The sequence below is a fragment of the Coptis chinensis genome, chromosome 3, assembly GCF_015680905.1.
Source record: "Coptis chinensis isolate HL-2020 chromosome 3, ASM1568090v1, whole genome shotgun sequence".
NCBI lineage: Eukaryota > Viridiplantae > Streptophyta > Magnoliopsida > Ranunculales > Ranunculaceae > Coptis > Coptis chinensis.
The window spans coordinates 28,334,274-28,352,450 of record NC_141458.1 but is presented as its reverse complement, the minus strand read 5'-3'; the positions used below and the strand labels follow the sequence as shown (position 1 = coordinate 28,352,450).

The following is an 18,177-nucleotide window of genomic DNA, read 5'->3' as shown; positions in this document are numbered from 1 at the left end:
CTGGCGTAACCTTTGCTAGTCTCTTTCACAACAGCCTTCCCCTTCATCTTCCCGGAAGTATCTCCAGTGACCTTAGGCAGAACGACCTCCGTGGTCTCCTCACCCAGCACGCTGAAGTCAGGTAGTGGCCTAGACCTCAAACTGGGAGCCGACCTCCCCCCGATTCGCCCTTCACCACCAATTTCAGAACTACTCCCTAGTGCGGCTTCAACTATCCTTGTGACCTTGGCATGTCGGGCCTCAGGCTCGTCGCCTTTCCTCTTCGGCATGCGACGTCGCTCAGGAATTTCAAAGGTGATTTCATCCAGATTGAGGGGGGCGTTCTCTTGACCCCTCTCAACTCCAGCCCCTGAGGTACCAGCACCTCTAAAGGGTCGCTTTGGCCCAGCACAACTTCGGTTCTTATCTTCCTTCGTCACCAAGTCGCTCTTACGCTTTTCCATTACAGATTTTCTAGATGCTCCACCGATCACCTCTCCAGAGCTCTCTTCTTATATGAACCCTCCTCTTCTCCCTAATTGCAGGCCCTCCACGTTCCACAAAGAAATGTGCAACTTCAGGCAGTTTTGCCTATTTCTGATCTCGAGTCAACCTCGCGAACTTCTCGATCACCTGCCGATCAGTCTCCCTCTCTATAACGAGCTCTGCGCAGACAACAAAGAAATATTTTCAGTACAAAATCAACATATGTGTCATCATAGGAATCAAACAATATACTGGTACCCACCAGTACGTTCACATATCCTATTTTCCACACTGTACCCTGATAAGCACCCAAAACTGTATTATAAAAACCCATAGAGACATAACATTTCGGTCAATTTTGTGCTTAATAATCATAAAATAATCGCATCTTCGTGCTTTTTGCAGGTTGGAGCAACTAATGTAAAAATTATGATAAAGCCAGCATTTAAGCACAGAATAGAAAGTATACACATGCCTTCTGATCAAGCCCATGTGAAGCCCAACAAATCCGGACTAAAGCCCAAAGACTCAAATAGTACAGAATCCAGCCAGAAACGGGATTACGTGCATAGAAGCGTCAAACTTCCGAAGCTCATATCTCTTGAACCAGGACTCTGAATGCGACGAGTGAGCTGCTCCAACGATCAGTGCGACGAACTTTACGTATAGGCGGGAAGTTGTAAAAATGCCAAAAGACCGGACTGCCACTGGACACTACACGTGGACCCACTAGGTGGGCCCATAAGATTTGATGAGTCATCATGCAAGTCAAGACAAAATGCAAATAATTGGTGCAAATTTGACACCTTGCATGAAGTTAATGAGTTGGTTGGATTTAGGTGATGATTATCTAAAAAAATGAAAGGTGTCAAATGGGGGTTAGTTATGGATAAGTGAAAAATAAATGAGAGGAGAGTGTTTCACGTGGGAGAAGAGAAAAATGCTCTCTTATGTAAAGGGGGGCTGATTTTGAGAGTGGGCTAGCTTTTACTTCCTTGACTTTTACTTTTCATTTACTTCCATGTCTTTACTTTTAGTTTTTAGTTTTAAGAAAAAAAACTTGTAACTTGTTAATGGAGGACTACACCTTCTAGTTCTTGAATAAAAACTTCTGTTTTCCTTAGGTAATTAGTTGGCTTTGTATTCATTTCTTCTTTCTATCTCTTTTTACTTATCTTACTTGTAGTTTTAATCAAATCCTAGGATCATGAGCTAAAACTCTCCCCCAAGGGGAGGGTTAATAATGCTCATGTGAGGATCAGCTACAAATTTAGGATTCCGAATCAATCGCTAACGGACTTAGGTTCTATTTTTCATCCTGTCCCAAAATGACAGAGATTGACAAATATCTGATCAACTGTTGTAAAGTAGAACTAGGAGTTGGAATGATATTTCAGAGATGAAATATCATTTCAATTCCACATGCTAGCATGATATGTTTAGAGATAGGTATATTATGTTAGGGATTTGAGATGGTAGTGACCTATTTCTAAAAGACTTGTACCTAGGCCTTGCATGAGTAGGATTAATCATTCCCTATCTTTCTCTCTCTTTCATTTAACTATAAAACAAAATTACAAATTTTAGATAACTTGTGTAAAAACAAAATATATCTATCAAATCCTTCTCACTTAGTTCTCCAAGGTGTAGATTTCAGTTGTGATTATTTAGATTCTTGCCTTAGAAGTTGGAACGAAATCCCTACTCGAACTAGATTGACATTCTAAAAGAAAAACAGTGAGTAAGGAATTATTGAGTTTTAGCACGTAGTAAGTAAATTTCTAAAAACACTGAAAAGTGCATAAACCATCATTTCCTAGAGCTCTCTTAAACCATCATTTCAGTTGTGACATTCTTTAACTTTGTGTATCAATTCGTACAGTCATTGGTCTGTGGTGCATTTTTATATATAACGGAGGATAGTAGTGTGCAACTATCTGAAGTTGTTCCAAGACCTCCAAATTAATTTAAAGTTAGTACCAAGTAAGATGTAAAGGGGAGAAAGAGAGAAATGAGGAGCTCAGTAGAGGAGAGAAAGAGAATATATATATATATATATATATATATATATATATATATATATATATATATATATATATATATATATATATATATATATATATATATATATATATTTCCTTTGGTTACAAGAATTAGTCCAAGATGAAATATTAGGTGGACTCTTATTTACTGTTTAATGAGTTATTTTTTAGCTTCAAAAGTAATTTGTGTTATGTATAAATGTAAAATTATAAATATGAGTAGAGTTGATTTTATGATCTATGAAAATTGTATTGTTTTGATTTTCGGGCTATGACAGGATTTAAGAGTTTAAAATGTTGAAAATACAGAAGAGATTCTGTCGGATTTTATATTTAAAAATAAGATAAAATAATGATGCTTCTAATTCCAGTCTCTCTCCCCTCATTTGTTCTTCATTTTTATACGGATTAAATTAATCAAGGTGTAAGGGTATGTGTAATGAGTTGGTTTGTGAGAAATGAAATGCATAGGATTGTCATAAACTCACTTTAGTGTATGCATAAAATGATTTTAAAGTGTAAAACTACTAGAAATGGTTATGGCATGGAGATGGTCATTTAGGGAGTTATTTAAACGCAATGTGTCTCGAGTGCCGACTGGCACGGGTATTAACTAGTTACATTAATAAGATGAGGTACAAATTTTCATTATGGACTAAGATGCAAGAGAGCATGCTTTTGAGGTAGATTAATCATGAATATACCACTCTTCAAACATGCAGGTCATGAAATCGTGAATGTTCATTATTGTTTGATCGTTTCCGTCTAATCTATGCTCACATTGATCAATAAAGTCACCAGTTAAAGGGCATATGCTTGTTGAGAAATCTAATCAGATCTGCTCCTCTATCACCAGTGACAGACTCGTAGAAATATTCTGAAGTCGAAGTCAATGAGACGGTATCTCTACTACTGGTGGTATACTGCTAGATGATCCAATATTACCGAGGAGACTACTGAAAGGGGAATGGATGGAGGGAGTGAAAGCAGATAAAAGATATTTCGTTTATCAAAAGACATGGCAATAGATTGGATATGGGAGAACAGGCCTCTTCAACTGAACCAAGAAGTTCATCAGCTACTAAAGAATGCTGATGACACAATGTCGGCTACTTTCCATGGTGATGAAGTTCGTGATCTGAAATTGAACGTTCAACACTCTAGACCAGAAGTTTCGCTGAACGTAGCAGCGAACTACTATAGTACTGTTCCAAGTTCCAACCAAAGCAAATCTACCATCAAGATTCTCAGAATCCAATGCAGAAAGAAGGGATGAAGCTTTATCCAAAGTACAGGGGCCTCATCTGGCAAGTGATTCGTGTGTGAACAAATGATGCCTTGATGAGTTAATGATTTGGATGCAGAAGAAACACTTGAACTTCAATAAAGCTGATTCACTGGGAAAGTTGAACTTTTATCAATCAAAATATGTACCATTTTCTCAGGTATTGAAGACTTGAAAAGCGGCATTTGAATTGGGTTAGCCAAGACTGAAGGCCTGACACCCAGCCTATTCTGGAGGTAATTGGAGGGAAAAGCATGCTAGAAGACAAGTGGGTGACCTGTCAATGGCGTGAACCGCATGAAACTAGAACCCATCCGGGTGCAAGAGATAATTTAGATGAATCAGAAACGTTAATAAATTGCACCAAAAGGTGCATATGAAATATGAATGTACAACAGAATATTATCCAAAAAAAAAATGTACAACTCCGGAGCCTCCGAATCTACGCAAGACAGTAGAATTGATTTGGCACGCAACAAGAATATAAAATGTCAAAAAAAGTAAGCAAAATTGTGACATGTTCCTAAATAATACAAATATAATGTAATATGTGATCGACACAAATACGAAACAAAACGGGGTAAAATACAAAACAAACAATGAGTGACATACATGCAATAATTACAGGCATGGTGTGTGTTGCCTGCTAGCATTCCTCATATTTATTGAAGAAAATTTCCTATAAAGCAATAAAATAGTACATAAAAATTTGCATATTCTGCACACTAGTTGTTAATCATATGTAAGCTTGCTAATTAAACTCGCTAGCATTTTAATACAAAAAATGCAAATTTCTTAACAGAACAAACAAGAAAAGATGTTTGGACACAATCCAATACTTCGTAGAGGATAAACTATAGGGTTAACTAGTATTAACACCCCCCCACTAGATGAGCCAATTAGGATTCCCCACCCCACCCCCCCACTAGATGGGAAAATTAGGGTCTCCCCCTCCCCCCAAGTACACACACAAAAAAAAAGTCAATTTGAGTTAACCGTGTTTTTTTTTGTGTATTGGGGGGGGACCCTAATTTCCCATCTAGTGGGGGGAAATCCTAATTGGCTCATCTAGGGGGGGTTAAACTATATTGGACTGCATCACATCAACGCTAAAGTTGAAACGAGAATCTAGGTTAGGCAAAAAGTTATAAAAATACTAGTATACTGCGGGGGGGGGGGTGTAATACTCGTTAACCCTAAACTATATTGGACTGCATCACATCAACGCTAAAGTTGAAACGAGAATCTAGCTTAGGCAAAAAGTTATAAAACTACTAGTATACTGCTAAGCAGTGGGGGCGTGAGCGGAGAGGGAGAGGGAGAAAGGGGGGAGACCCTAATTTCCTATCTAGCGGGAAATCCTAATTGGCTCATCTAGTTTGGAGGAGGGGGTGTTAATACTCGTTAACCCTAAACTATATTGGATTGCATCACATCAATGCTAAAAAGCTGAAACGAGAATCTAGCTTAGGCAAAAAGTTATAAAACTACTAGTATACTGCTAAACAATGGGGGCGTGAGCGGAGAGGGAGAGGGAGGAGTGGAGATTGAGTGTGCGTGGAAAGGGAAAGGGAGAGGGACAAAGAGAAGAGAAGAGAAGAGATGAGGACAGACAGACAGACAGAAAGAACCCAAACACATTTTTGTCCGCGTATCCCCCTTCTGCCCAGAACGTTCGCTCCGTCACTTGAATATAGGTTAGGTAATCAAGTCACCTATTTTCTGTGTACCTCTTTTGACAGGTCTGGGTCTTTTTCTGAAGACGAGTTTCTGATCAAAATTCAAGTTAGGATACTTGGAAGTAGAGCTGTCAATGGGTTTCGATAACCCGATAACCGATCCGAACCAAACCGATAAAAAACGGTTTGGATTGGTATAATTTGATTTATTTTCTACCGAACCGATAAGATATTGGTTTGGTTTCGGGTTTGCCCTCCACCGAACCGATATGAATCCGAACCGATAAGATGACATTTTAGTAATATTTATGATTAATTTTGTATATGTTTATCAATTATGTGATTGAAATTAATTGATTTAATTTAAGATTTAATTGATTTTATAGTTTTCGGTTCGGGTTCATTCGGATTCGATTTGCAATATTTCTTATCGGTTCGGTTCGGTTTCGGATTCTCAATTTTTTTATCAGTTCGGTTTCGGGTTCCTAACTTTCTTATCGGTTCAGGTTCGGATTTTCCAAAACCCGACCCAAACCGATCCATTGACAGCCCTACTTAGAAGCATATAAAACATTTCTCCTATGTTATGGAAAAAAAAAATGAACTTTCCAGAAGGCAAATACTCTTCAAATTTGAAGTCCTTATTTTTATTACCAAACCCACCCCACTTAGCCACTATTCTGTTCTAGCAATGTAGGGTTTTAGAAGTGACAAACTTCCAGGAAGTAACTTATCAAACACTACTCCCAGTCCTGCTTGAGCGTACTTAACCACAGCTCTTATGGGATCATCTGGTGCATTCGTGCTTCAGAAGGTCTCGAAACTAGAATGTGGTAGATATATTACCTACACCCAAGATCTTGAATGTTACCTGTTCGATGTAAGACTAAAGCACATAGCACAACCATCTCCACTCACTAGGCTAGCCTTTCCAGCGTACCCTCCACCTCACTTTGGCTTTGATGCCAATTGTAACACCGAGAACTAAGGTTTCAATCTTCAACTAGTAGAGCACAATTCTTTGAAAGAATTTTATCCTAAATATCAGGAACAACCAAATAACAAAGGAGGGTTCAAGACCTTTATATAATAAGAGGAACTCTAATTGGAACCTTAATACCTAATTCATTAACAAAATTAAAAGAAACCTGATAATATCCTAGTTCTCAAACAAATAAGAAACTTAAAATTGAGAACAAACTAATTTATTAGGAAACAGTTTTGAATGCTGGACCATGACGTCATCTCTAATTTGTTCTTGCATCAAATTAGTCACTAAATAAGAGCTGATGATAAGTCAACCACCAAGCCTTAGATATCTCATTTGTCAAAGATGTCGTTAGTATTATCATATTCTGACATTTCCTATTATTTTGGGAGCTTTATATAATTTACATATCAAGTACTAATCATAGCCGGATAGCTTCATTTTTGTCTTTACTTTCGTTTATTATCTTGAAGGATTATAATCTACATAATGGCTCAGTACCTACTATTTTATAATATAAAATTTCATGTTACTTCATACACAAATAACTGAAAAAAGTATAAAACATAAAACTATAAAGTTTCACAATTCGTTATACACAAAAAGTACAAAGCATGCCTGACAATTCACGTGTTCTTCATACACAAACATTTGTCGTACAAATTAGACGTTCACTATAGGCTATACACGATTACTGTAAAATTTTATCATACACAAAAAGTGTAAAAGATGCAACAAAATTGGTGCTTACTCTTCTAGAAAGATGTATCCCGTAGAAACACCTGTTGCCCTAACCATTGCTTTGAGACGCTAATTCATGGAGACCCCTTGAATCCTTATGTAACATGCCCAATCACAATGATTCACGCAAAGATTTTCGTTTCCAGTCATGGCATCCTCAAGTCTATTTATATATAGTTGATCTTGCTTGGCGGAGTCTGTGCACGAACACAATATGAATATAAGATCACAGATGAATGAGACCGGTAAATGCAAGCTTCTGTTCCACAAGTAGATACATATTCAATTATGGGCAAACAATTTGTCATGCTATCAACTGCGGAAAAAGAAAACCTATCACTTGTTTATTTTGTAACAACACCTGAATCTTGTCCAGGCAGCAAGGTCAAGCAGTTTAGCAATCTTATGAACTCAAAGAAGACGTTTTAACTTTTAAGGCACTTTTGTGAGATTCCAGATCATTGAAATAATAATAATAATAATCATAATAAATTAATAATACTAATAATAATGATAATGATAACAATAATAACACTAATAATAATAACAAATAATATAGTAATAATAATAACAACTGGCGGAATTTAGCTCATAAAGTGAGACATGCCATCATGAAGTTTGCTCACAATATTTTCCAATACAATCAAATATTAAATATTGGACGCAATTAAGTACAAAATGAATTGTCAAGTATGTTGGTCCCTTTACAGAAATACTTTAATATAAGTAAAACGAGCTTATTTGACATTTTAAAAAAAAAAGTTTAGAAGAGCTTTCCTACATAAGTAGGATCTATTCAACTTGGTTTTTCACTTCTTACCTCCTTGAGTGTACCTTCCCGTTGTAGAATGCAGTACCAGTCAAAGCTGTAAAATATAACAAGATTTAAGCCAGATGATACAGCTGATACATAACTATAAGACTAGGATGATCTCATATTCTCATCAATGTAAGTAAAATCTCAAAACACCATGTCCTGTCACCTTTTCAAGCTGTTCGCCTTTACTGCCTCCTTGATGGGAAGGAACCACCTCTTTAGGTATTGGCTGAAGTAGCATCAAGTGCACCCCAGAACAATGCTCTTGAGTCTTTGTATGTCCTGCACTTGGTAGCCACATTTAGGAATTCACTCGATAAGCCGAAACTAATACGAGAGACATGCTCTGCCTTCTACCACCAGGACATTTGCCTCTTAAGAGCTACATATTTGATTCAGTGCCACGTAGAACATTTTATCCGTTGAAATAGCTTTGCACGTAAGCAGCTCCCTATGCTATTTGTTTCAAGAGACTATTGGAATCTTCAGTATTAGCATCGTTTTGCTTCTCATCAATTAAATCACTTAAACAAATAGTATTTGGCAGCCATCCAAGTCTAACCATGCTCTCAAAAACCTGTCTAGCTTCTTCTATATTGTTTGCTCCATGATAGCCACAGACAAGAGTTTTACACGCAGTAAGAGTAGGCTTAAGCCCTTGTTTTCCCATATCATAAAACAATCTCCATGCTTCGAAAAACTTTTCCTTCTTGCAAAGGCTGTCAATCAACGTGTCATACACAGTGTTGCTAATTGGTATCCCCTTCACCAATATCTCATCTCTCAACCGCAAGGCTTCCACCAGGTTCCCTTTATTACAGTGTGCATTTATGATAATGCCATAAGTAACTTCATCAGGTTTAACGCCCTTCACCAGCATCTCCTCAAATAAAGCCAATGCTTCTGATGTGTTTCCTTTTCTATAATGACCATGTATTAGAGATGTGTAGGTAACAGTGTTCGGCATCAGATTCCTCTCCTGCATCTCCAAAAATATCTGGTTTGCCTTCTCCATAAATCCGGCTTTGCAGAGACAGTCAATCACAGTAGTGAAAGTCACATGATTAGGCATGATTCCTTTAGTTACCATCTCTTGAAGCAAACAGTTGGCTTCATCCAGTTTCTGAAACTTGCAGTATCCATCAATTAAAGTGTTGAAAGAGAGTACAGTTGCAAAACCCTTCTGCACCATTTCCCCGAACAATTCCAGAGCCTTCTCCAAGTATCCTGCCTTGCAGCACCCATCAACAAGGGCATTGTACACAAAACCATCCAATTGGACACCCCTTGAGAGCATCTCAGTAAACAAATTCAATCCTTCAGTTACATTCCCTGATTTACAGTACCCATGTATCATTGCAGTGTATGTCACAGTATTAGGTACCAGATCCTTTCCTAAGATACTGTCAAACATTTTCCTAGCTCTTTCAACATCACCTGACTTGCAGAAACCATCAATCAAGACATTGAATGTAACAACTGTTGGTTTGATACCTTTTGTGCACATCTCGTCATAAAGTTGAAAAGCTCTATCCATCTCAGCCTTCTTACAAAACCCAGAGATTAGAGTGCTATATATATAAACATCAGGAACTAAACCCTTTTCCTGAAGTTCCAAAAAGGCTCCCATAGCCTCTTGAGTCTTCCCATTCCTCGAGAGACCGGTAATTAGTACACCGTATGTTTGTACATCAGGAAGCACACCTCGTCCAAGCATGCTCTGAAAAGTTGAGAATGCTCCCGCAATGTTTCCTACTTTGCAGTGCCCATCAATCATAGTCGTGTACATATAATCATTTGGAACTAAACCGTGACCTATCATCTCTGCCAGATACCTGTCTGCATCTTGCATTTCCCCTGCCTTACTATGCCCGTGGATGAAAGCCCCATACGTAAAAGCATTTGGGGTAAATCCCCTGTCTACCATCTCAAGTAGGATAGTTCTTGCCTCTGCCATTTTTCCAGCTTTACAGAGACCAAATACAAGAGAATTATAGCAATAAACATCTGGTGAAATCCCTTCATCACTCATTCCCTCTAAAATCTTTCTAGCCTCTTCCACTTTACCATCACGAGAGTGACCTGCGATAAGAGTTGTGTATATCTGAGAATTTGGCTTCAGACCACCTGCAACCATTTCCTTTAGAACTTCATTAGCTCGTGAGAAATCCCCACAACGACATAGTCCATCAATTATTACACTGTAAGTCACCATTGTGCACCTTACTTTCTTCCTCTTCATCTCATCAAGAAGCTGGAAGGCCTTATCCATACTATTCTCTCGACAGTACCCTTCGAGCACCAAGTTATACGTTTGGGAATCAGGATTCAATCGAACTTCAACCATTTCATTCAAAAGCTCGTGTGCCCTCTCTACCCATATCGATTTCACATCTCTTGGCGTTCTCGTTTTGCCGAACGCTTTAATCAGTATTGTATAAGTAAATCCATCAGGGACTAAAAGCTTTTTAGCCATATATCTCTTCATCTCATATGCTTCATCAAGAGCTCCAACTCTACACAACCCACCAATAACGACATTATAGGTAACCGCATTAGGCTTACAACCCTTTTGTTCCATTTCAAAAACAACCCTTTTCGCCTCTTTCACATTCCCCACTTTACAAAACGCACCAATCACATTCGTATAAGTATAAACGTCAAGCACCACATTCGTTTCCACCATCCGTTCATAAACATTCCAAAACGCATCCATCATATTAGCCTTTATTAAATCCTTCAACAAAGAATTACAACAAAGTAAACTAGGCACAAACTGAACTTCTTTCGTAACAAAAAACACATCCAACGCCTCTTCCAACATACCCTTTCTCAAACACATATCAATTAACAACTCAAACACAATACCATTAGAGTGTAATGAACCACCACATTGCCTATAACTACACACAATGGAACTCAAAATGGCCGAAAGGGGCGAATGGGCACGTATAAATGTATCTAACAAATCATTAGCAGGTCCATATAACTTAGCATTACATAAATAAACAGCTAGAAATGAAAAAGAGTTAAAATTTTGAGGTTTATTACCACCCATTTGAGTTGATGACCAATAGAAGAAAGTGAGGAGACGTTTGAGATGAGTTATCTTGTTTTGTTGGACAACAAGTTGGATTATTTCTGGGTTTAGATTATTGGGTATGTGTGATGATTCCATTAGATACTTCCAGTTATGGTGTTTCAGAATGTTTGTTATTTCTTCAACTGATGATGAGTTTTTGTCGTCTTGTGAGGTGGTGTTGAACAAGTGGAAAGGTTTTAGAAAAGAGGGTGGTTTTTTGGTGAAATTATTTCGGTTTGTCAACACTTTTTGACAAAATTTCGACATTGTTGTGAAAAAACATGAGGTCTTTCAGGTGTCAAGTTTGACGTTGGGGAGAGTGGGAGACGATATTTGTACTGGACATTTAGAACTGTACTTTGAACAAGGCCCGCTACAAAGAAACAAACGATATCCAAATTTCATACCGGTATTATTTTTGTGTTCGTAGTCCTTTGAGCCTAGTCCAATAAAAGGCCCAGCCTCGAACCGGCATCAATCAATCAGTCATTCTGCCCTACTCGAAGACTTTCGGCCTATAAAAAGAAAAAGAAAAAACGATTAATTCCAAACAAGTCTGCAGTCATTCTCGTTCCGCCAACAATGGCGATGACGATAATAAAAATAGCTGCTGTGTCTAAGGTAACTCCTCCACTTTCTGTTTGTCATTCAGTATTTCATTCCAAAACTACTACAGATCAACAAAACCCATCAGACCCGATTAATATAGTCACATCTGGTATCCTAGAGGCCGTGATTTTATCCAGTCAACTAATATCACATGCGACAGTTGCTTTCCATTTCCCATTTCAATCATTTAAAACTAGTAGGAGCCATTGTTATGATGAAACAGTATTCCTCCGTGTTTTCTTTGTAGAAAGGTTGGATCTCATTTGGATCCGGTTTTGGAGTGTTACCTTGACTATCTAGATATGTTGGTATTGCCACTTGGGTTGAATCTATTTGGAGATGGGATTGTTTGTGGTGTTCACGAATTTGTATAGAGGATGATTCAAATAAATGTGACACCTAATTCAATTTCATACAATTACTTTAGGATGGGTATTGTTTGCAACCTAAAGTAAAAGTGGCAATATATGTTTTTTATGCATGAATGGAAAAGTGATAGAAAGGGTATTAACATTTTGATCAATGGCTATTTGATTAATGGCTACTGCAAGTTTTAAAAACTTGTAGAAAAAATTACATGGCTATGCACGGTCGGGAGAGTTGCGGATGCAAAATTCCAATTGTGGTCGCACGGTCGGGAGAGTTGTGGATGCAAAAATCCAATTGTGTCACACGGTTGGGAGAGTTGTGGATGCAAAAATCCAATTGTGTCGTACGGTTGGGAGAGTTGTGGATGCAAAATTCCAATTGTATCGCACAGTTGGGAGAGTTGTGGATGCAAAATTCCAATTGTATCGCACAGTTGGGAGAGTTGTGGATGCAAAATTCCAATTGTATCGCACAGTTGGGAGAGTTGTGGATGCAAAAATTCAATTGTGTCGCACGGTTAGGAGAGTTGTGGATGCAAAAATCCAATTGTGTCGGAATAATCTCATTTTCAATATCATGATTCAAGGATTACTCAAGGAAAATGATATTCCTGAAGGCAATACAATTTCTAAAAGTATTGTTTGCGAGGGTTTTCGGTTACTGCAAAAACTATGACTATGTTAGTGGATTTGCTTGCAAATGGCGAACTCAATCATGTACTCGCGAAGATGCTTCACAAGTTCCCGCCATAAGACGAAGACAAAGGTATTATGGTTCCATAGTAACGTCATATTTTAGTATATGATATTATCAATTAGTCTAAGGGAGTATGTAAGTACTTCAATGTGTTTAGTATTTATATTTTATCCACTTGTATGTTAAAGATCTTATATTAACGAGACTCGAGTAAAATTGAAAGTTTTTTAGACATTATATCTATACTTCACCACAATATGCCATTCTTTATTTTGTATGGAGGTAGAGTCCGTTATGTCATGAAGGGGGCTACTTTGAAATTGTCTTCAAGTGAATAAAGACAAGGCTATTCTATAGTTGTAGTTCATTTCTTGGGTGATACTTTTTGCACTCCATTTTCTTAATTCTTTCTCCTTAGTTATTAAGGAAGTGAATTAGAATAATGAATTGTAGGAAGATCTCCTTTGAGTTCATTCTAATGTGTCAAATGCAACATTTGTTTGGTTTACAATTGGTGCTGTTTTTACAATCCAACTTGTTTTTAGGGGAGAAATATAAGCAGTCGTAGCATTAACCCCTAACATGATCAATGGCTTGAACCTTGTTAGTAGCTTAGAGCTTAGAAGTGAGAACATTATATTGTTTTTTTCTCTGTATAGATGTTTCCGATTTTTCTCTTTGAAATCTTTGTTTAACTGACTAGCATAATTTTCGATCTTAAGGTAGCTTAATCTTCTTTAATGAAGTTTAACAACCTATAGAAGTTTTAATGGTATTTCTTCATTGTGTCTATCTGTAGTATTATATTTGTTTAATTAATATCTATAACAAAACTATAGTATTGTAACACTAAACTGTACAATTGCATAATAGCGTTGTTTGTCATTTTATCACTACTCAAAGGCTCGGTTGGAAGTGCTTCTAGAGGTTTTACTGAACTTTATCATTGACTTAGCAGTCCAATGTATACGCCATGGTCTAATTTTTTTCTGGAACTCTTTGATATTGGCAATGGTGGATTCTCTTGTGGGGAAGGGGACTGAGGATAGTATATTGAACATAAGATTCTAATTTTAATTTTTTTTTTTCTGTTCAATTTCAGGAACTAAAGAGAAAGTTATGAATCTTATAACTTTATTCCCTTCTGTACAGTTTGCCAAGCTGACATAGTCTACGACGACATATCCTTTGGGAGTGCTACATCTATATCAACTTATGGAAATTAGTGGCTGCCAAGTTCAAGCTAGCTACTGCCTGCAAACAAATTTTCCAAGACATGGAGAATCCAATACTAAAATATTTTTGGAAAGCAAGGATGGTCATCTTGTGCAAACACATCAACAAGATCAATTAACTTACATAGTAGTATCAGGGAACGAATGGAATTCATTACAATGCAAGTCTGGTGTGCGGCTCACCTCTCTAAAGGAACTATTTTCAACACCACTAGACAGATAGTTATAAAAGAGGCGTGGAACGTATCTCGAAGGCCTCCGCCAGCTTCTAATGGAAGGAAATGCTTTTGGATCTTCATACACTAGGCACCACTTGTGAAGATGGTACATTTTTAATCTACCTGGTCCTTCTGCAATTGGAGCTACGTTCAGACATGAAGAATTAGTCAATTAGAACTCGTCATCTGCAGCTAAAGCAGGTGCAAGATTGCAATGTAACGTATGTCTCTCACATGAAGCCAGACCTCCTAGGGAGACACTCGGAAATGGTAGACGCCTTAAACTGTATGGTTTTACCTATCGTTTTTTTATGAAAAGACATCCCATCCTCTATAAATAGGATTGTCCAGGTCTTTCTGAAAGCCTGATAATGTAGTCTGAAACAGCTTCTCATGTAGTTGTACTTTTACCATTTCAATACAATATTTACTTCGCAACTATGGTCTTGTAATCCATCTGTGTTCTGTCTACTTCTCAAAAGAATTATAATGTATAATTGTCGGGTGTTAATATTTTTACCCCCTCGTCCTGCATAACCTCCCTCCCCAAAACATAATACCCGACTCCCTCCCCAAAACATAATATCCGAAATACCTCTCTATTCTGCAACCCGAAATACCTCTCTATTCTGCAACAGTAACCATTTTCTCTTTCAACAGAGCACCATTAATGCTTCTGCCAATGAAAACCTATGATTTCGCTCCCCAATAATTGTAAAGTTACGATTTAACTAAAATGTTTTGATTTGTCTAAAAAATTTAAAAAACGAAATATTGGTTGTGCTAGTGATTGATTAAGTCAATGAATTCCGGCTAGAATAAGAGCATTATAAATGTGCAGCAGGATTGGTAGCTATGTAACCGTCGTCGTTTGTTCTGGGAAGAGGAGGTTTTTAGACTAGTTTTTTAAATTAGCGTCAAATTGGTTTCAAAACCAACCAAAGTTTTTAGATTACTTTATCGAATTGATGTCAAATTGGTTTCAAATTTGTAAGTACTCTCCGTTCCACACTACAGTACACGTGTCCACATAACAGGTCGTACTCTTTCAGGTCGTCCAACACCATCAGACTGTACTCAACGACCCAACACCCAGGTCGTTCGAAGCATCAGTTACAGCCATTTATGGAAGGATATCAACTAGCGCAATCTTGGAGCTCAATCAACGCCACAATCAAGAAAGCATTAACTTTGTAACAACAGATTAATGGCAAATCATCAAGATAGCACACAAGTTGGATCTACAATTCATAACGGTCCAAACACACATCTATATATAGAGAGAGATGAACTACGTAAGACTTGATTCAAGTTTAGCCGAAAAAACTTGATACGTAGGCAACTCTTATCCCAAGAAAAGTGCAGTCATTCCTTATTACCCAAATCATTAGGTCGTTGTCTAATTAATACTAACATCTACAAAATTAAAACCAATCAATGCAATTTCACTTTTGATAAATATACTATGCTACAATTAGATGATTGAGAGCTAAAAGAGAAAGGACTAGCAAGCCGTGGACTGTGGTGGTGTTTTGATAAAAGGGCATACGGGGCATTTTAGTTTTGGGGCAGGGAGGTTCTCAGCTTGAGGGGTGATAATATTAGCACCCTAATTGTATATTATAATGGAGTGCTTGTACTATTTTGTCTATTTATATGCCTTTGTTGTCGCACTCTTTATTGGTTCACTTTGCGTAATATGGGGTTGGCGCCATCTAAATTATCTATGATTTTCATTTTCTCAAATGTGGGTACTTTTCAGAACATATACAAATCTAACTTAAATACCAGCAATACCAGGAAGGGACTGCTGGTGATGAAGATGTGTTTGCCGGTATGAGGAAGAGGTGGTTGGGACTAGCTTGAACTTTCTTGGTTTCATATGGGGCTAACTTCATTTGGGTTGGCTTGTGTTATATATAATCAGTTTGTATGGGTTGATCCCTACATTAGACGTAGATTTTTCTGACTATATTGTTCGTAGATGTTCGGTTTATGGTTGATCACTTGACTTCAAAACTGAAAACAGTTTGTCTCCTGAGCTGTCTGTTTGGCTGGAAGTGGGTTTTTCGTTCGTTTGCTTGTGATGATACTATGGTATCTTGTTGCAGGTCAACATGCACGTTTAGGTTTCTAAACTATGGAGTTTGTTCAGCAGTTGGTCTAACTTCGTCACTTGGTCAGTCAGCAGACATAACTGGAATATAATTAAGTGAAACTTCATCTGCGTATGGCGAGGTTGTTATATGGAATCAGTTTGTTTCATATCATTAGTGTATTCACTACTTTAAAGTTGGGTTTTTGAGACTGTATTGTTCATAACTTCATATATAGATGATCAGTTTGATAGGCTTTCACTTAATTAGCTTCAGAATAGTGTATGCAATCTCTGTGCCAAAAAATTTGATATGAAAATTACCAATTAAACTCCATAAGTCAACATTAAAAAAATAATCTGATAATCATTATAACCTCGGCGAAAAATATTTAGAGAGAGTAGTCGATTGTGGTGGATGAATAACATAATCAAGGATGATGACGCTTTCTAACAAACCACTAACTTTCTCATTTAAATCAAATGCTTCCAGTTCACTGAATCCAGGAAATATCACAAGCGACCCGATAGAAAATCCCTTTGCTTTCGCTGGTGAGAAATTTTCGCCAAATGTAATTTGAACATTTGATCCAGAATAATGATCCTTGATACCACCAACTATTTTCAAAACATCCTCCTGCAACTTGAAGAAACTGACACGCATGACCGCCCCAACTGGAGGAACAATTGGACCATGGAGATGAGCAACCCAATTTAGAACCATAATATCGTCACAAATTGGGTTAACTATATCATTCGCTACGCTTAAATGCTCCGGGTGCAGAGAATAGCTGCGTAAGTCGTTTTTGCTTTTGTACCTGCCGTGTAACATGTGAGTGAAATTGAAGGAAGGGGAACGGATTATTGTGTGAATGGGTCCTGCTGTTAAGTGGAGCACTCCATCTAGAGAGTTGAGAGCGTGCAAAGCGTTGATCATAGAGTTGATCTTGGATGGATCAGTGTTATCTTTGATTTTCACAAGGACAATGTGTTCGATGATGGCTTCACTCATTTTTACTACACAAGGAAAAAAAAATCTTTTGGCTGAAGAAGAGCCTAATAATTTTTGAGGTGAAATTCCGGACATTTCTATATTTCAAAGTTTCAAGACTTTCAACAAAACCATGTCCCCAGCTCAGCAGCAACAGTAACCAGACTTTTTCTTAGCACCAAGCAACGAACTCTCTCTCTCATCAAATTCATCTCTTTTCTCTCTCTACAAATCACATATGCCCGAGTCCGAATTTGTTGCATACGGGCTTGACCGTGTGCTTGTTGACACTCGCCAGGAGTGTTCCACGTGTCATTCATCTTCTTAAGTTTTGACCCAATTTAATAAAACGGACAAAAAAATAAATAAGGACTTAAGGAGTGAAGAAAATAAGAAATCATAAGCAGAAGAAAAATAGAAAACTAGTCTTCTCATTTCTCATGCTTGATGCTTCCCCTCACTCCATGAATTGAATAAAATAATTCTCACTCTCCACAAAATAAATATTGATATTATCATTTAACGCGATCCACCCCATTCACTCAAAACCCATTTTAGAAAATGGCTCAAGACTTCACATAATCGAAATCATTATATTTATACTTCCATTAGGTTCATACCTCACATGATATTTTCTATAAACACTTGCTTCATCAAACCAGTAAACATAACTTTCAAAAGGTCAATTCTAGTAAACATAACTTTCAAAAGGTCAATTCTAAAGTTGGTTGATCTTAGACAAATAAATTGTGTTTTTACTTGTTAGGAAGAGATGTGTCAATATTATAGGGTCCTATTACTGCCGGACCCAATTTGTGTTGGGCGGACTCCCACAAAAAAAAAAATATTATAAGTATGTCATTGA

General features: G+C 37.4%; 1 protein-coding gene, 1 long non-coding RNA gene and 1 pseudogene across 7 annotated transcripts; 1 reads left to right on the top strand and 2 right to left on the bottom strand.

Moving 5' to 3' along the window:
• Positions 1-138: 138 nt before the first annotated feature.
• Positions 139-11,469, bottom strand: LOC147508990 (Pentatricopeptide repeat (PPR) superfamily protein). 5 transcript variants are annotated; one of them, XM_086601312.1, is made up of 4 exons: positions 8,184-11,469; positions 8,021-8,066; positions 7,211-7,397; positions 139-644 (listed from the first exon to the last, which is right to left on the bottom strand). In XM_086601312.1, exon 1 carries the CDS (start codon positions 11,364-11,366, stop codon positions 8,469-8,471), a length of 2,898 nt encoding a protein of 965 aa, XP_086457438.1. In that variant the 5' UTR covers positions 11,367-11,469; the 3' UTR covers positions 139-644; positions 7,211-7,397; positions 8,021-8,066; positions 8,184-8,468. The 5 variants fall into 5 exon arrangements, with proteins under 5 accessions (XP_086457438.1, XP_086457436.1, XP_086457437.1 ...); XM_086601310.1 differs by lacking the exon at positions 139-644 and adding an exon at positions 3,217-4,095; XM_086601311.1 differs by lacking the exon at positions 139-644 and adding an exon at positions 3,217-4,069.
• Positions 11,470-11,584: 115 nt separating this feature from the next.
• Positions 11,585-14,665, top strand: LOC147508989 (uncharacterized). Of its 2 annotated transcripts, none has more exons than XR_015218310.1 (2): positions 11,585-11,720; positions 13,876-14,665. It is a non-coding gene; the product is annotated as an uncharacterized LOC147508989 (long non-coding RNA). The 2 variants fall into 2 exon arrangements; XR_015218309.1 differs by lacking the exon at positions 11,585-11,720 and adding an exon at positions 11,727-12,842.
• Positions 14,666-16,691: 2,026 nt separating this feature from the next.
• Positions 16,692-17,333, bottom strand: LOC147508988 (stress-response A/B barrel domain-containing protein UP3 pseudogene; annotated as a pseudogene).
• Between the last annotated feature and the right edge of the window lie 844 nt (positions 17,334-18,177).

What these genes read in the sequence shown, in the direction of transcription:
- LOC147508990 (XM_086601312.1), bottom strand. Translation starts at nt 11,366, where the DNA reads ATGTCGAAATTTTGTCAAAAAGTGTTGACAAACCGAAATAATTTCACC.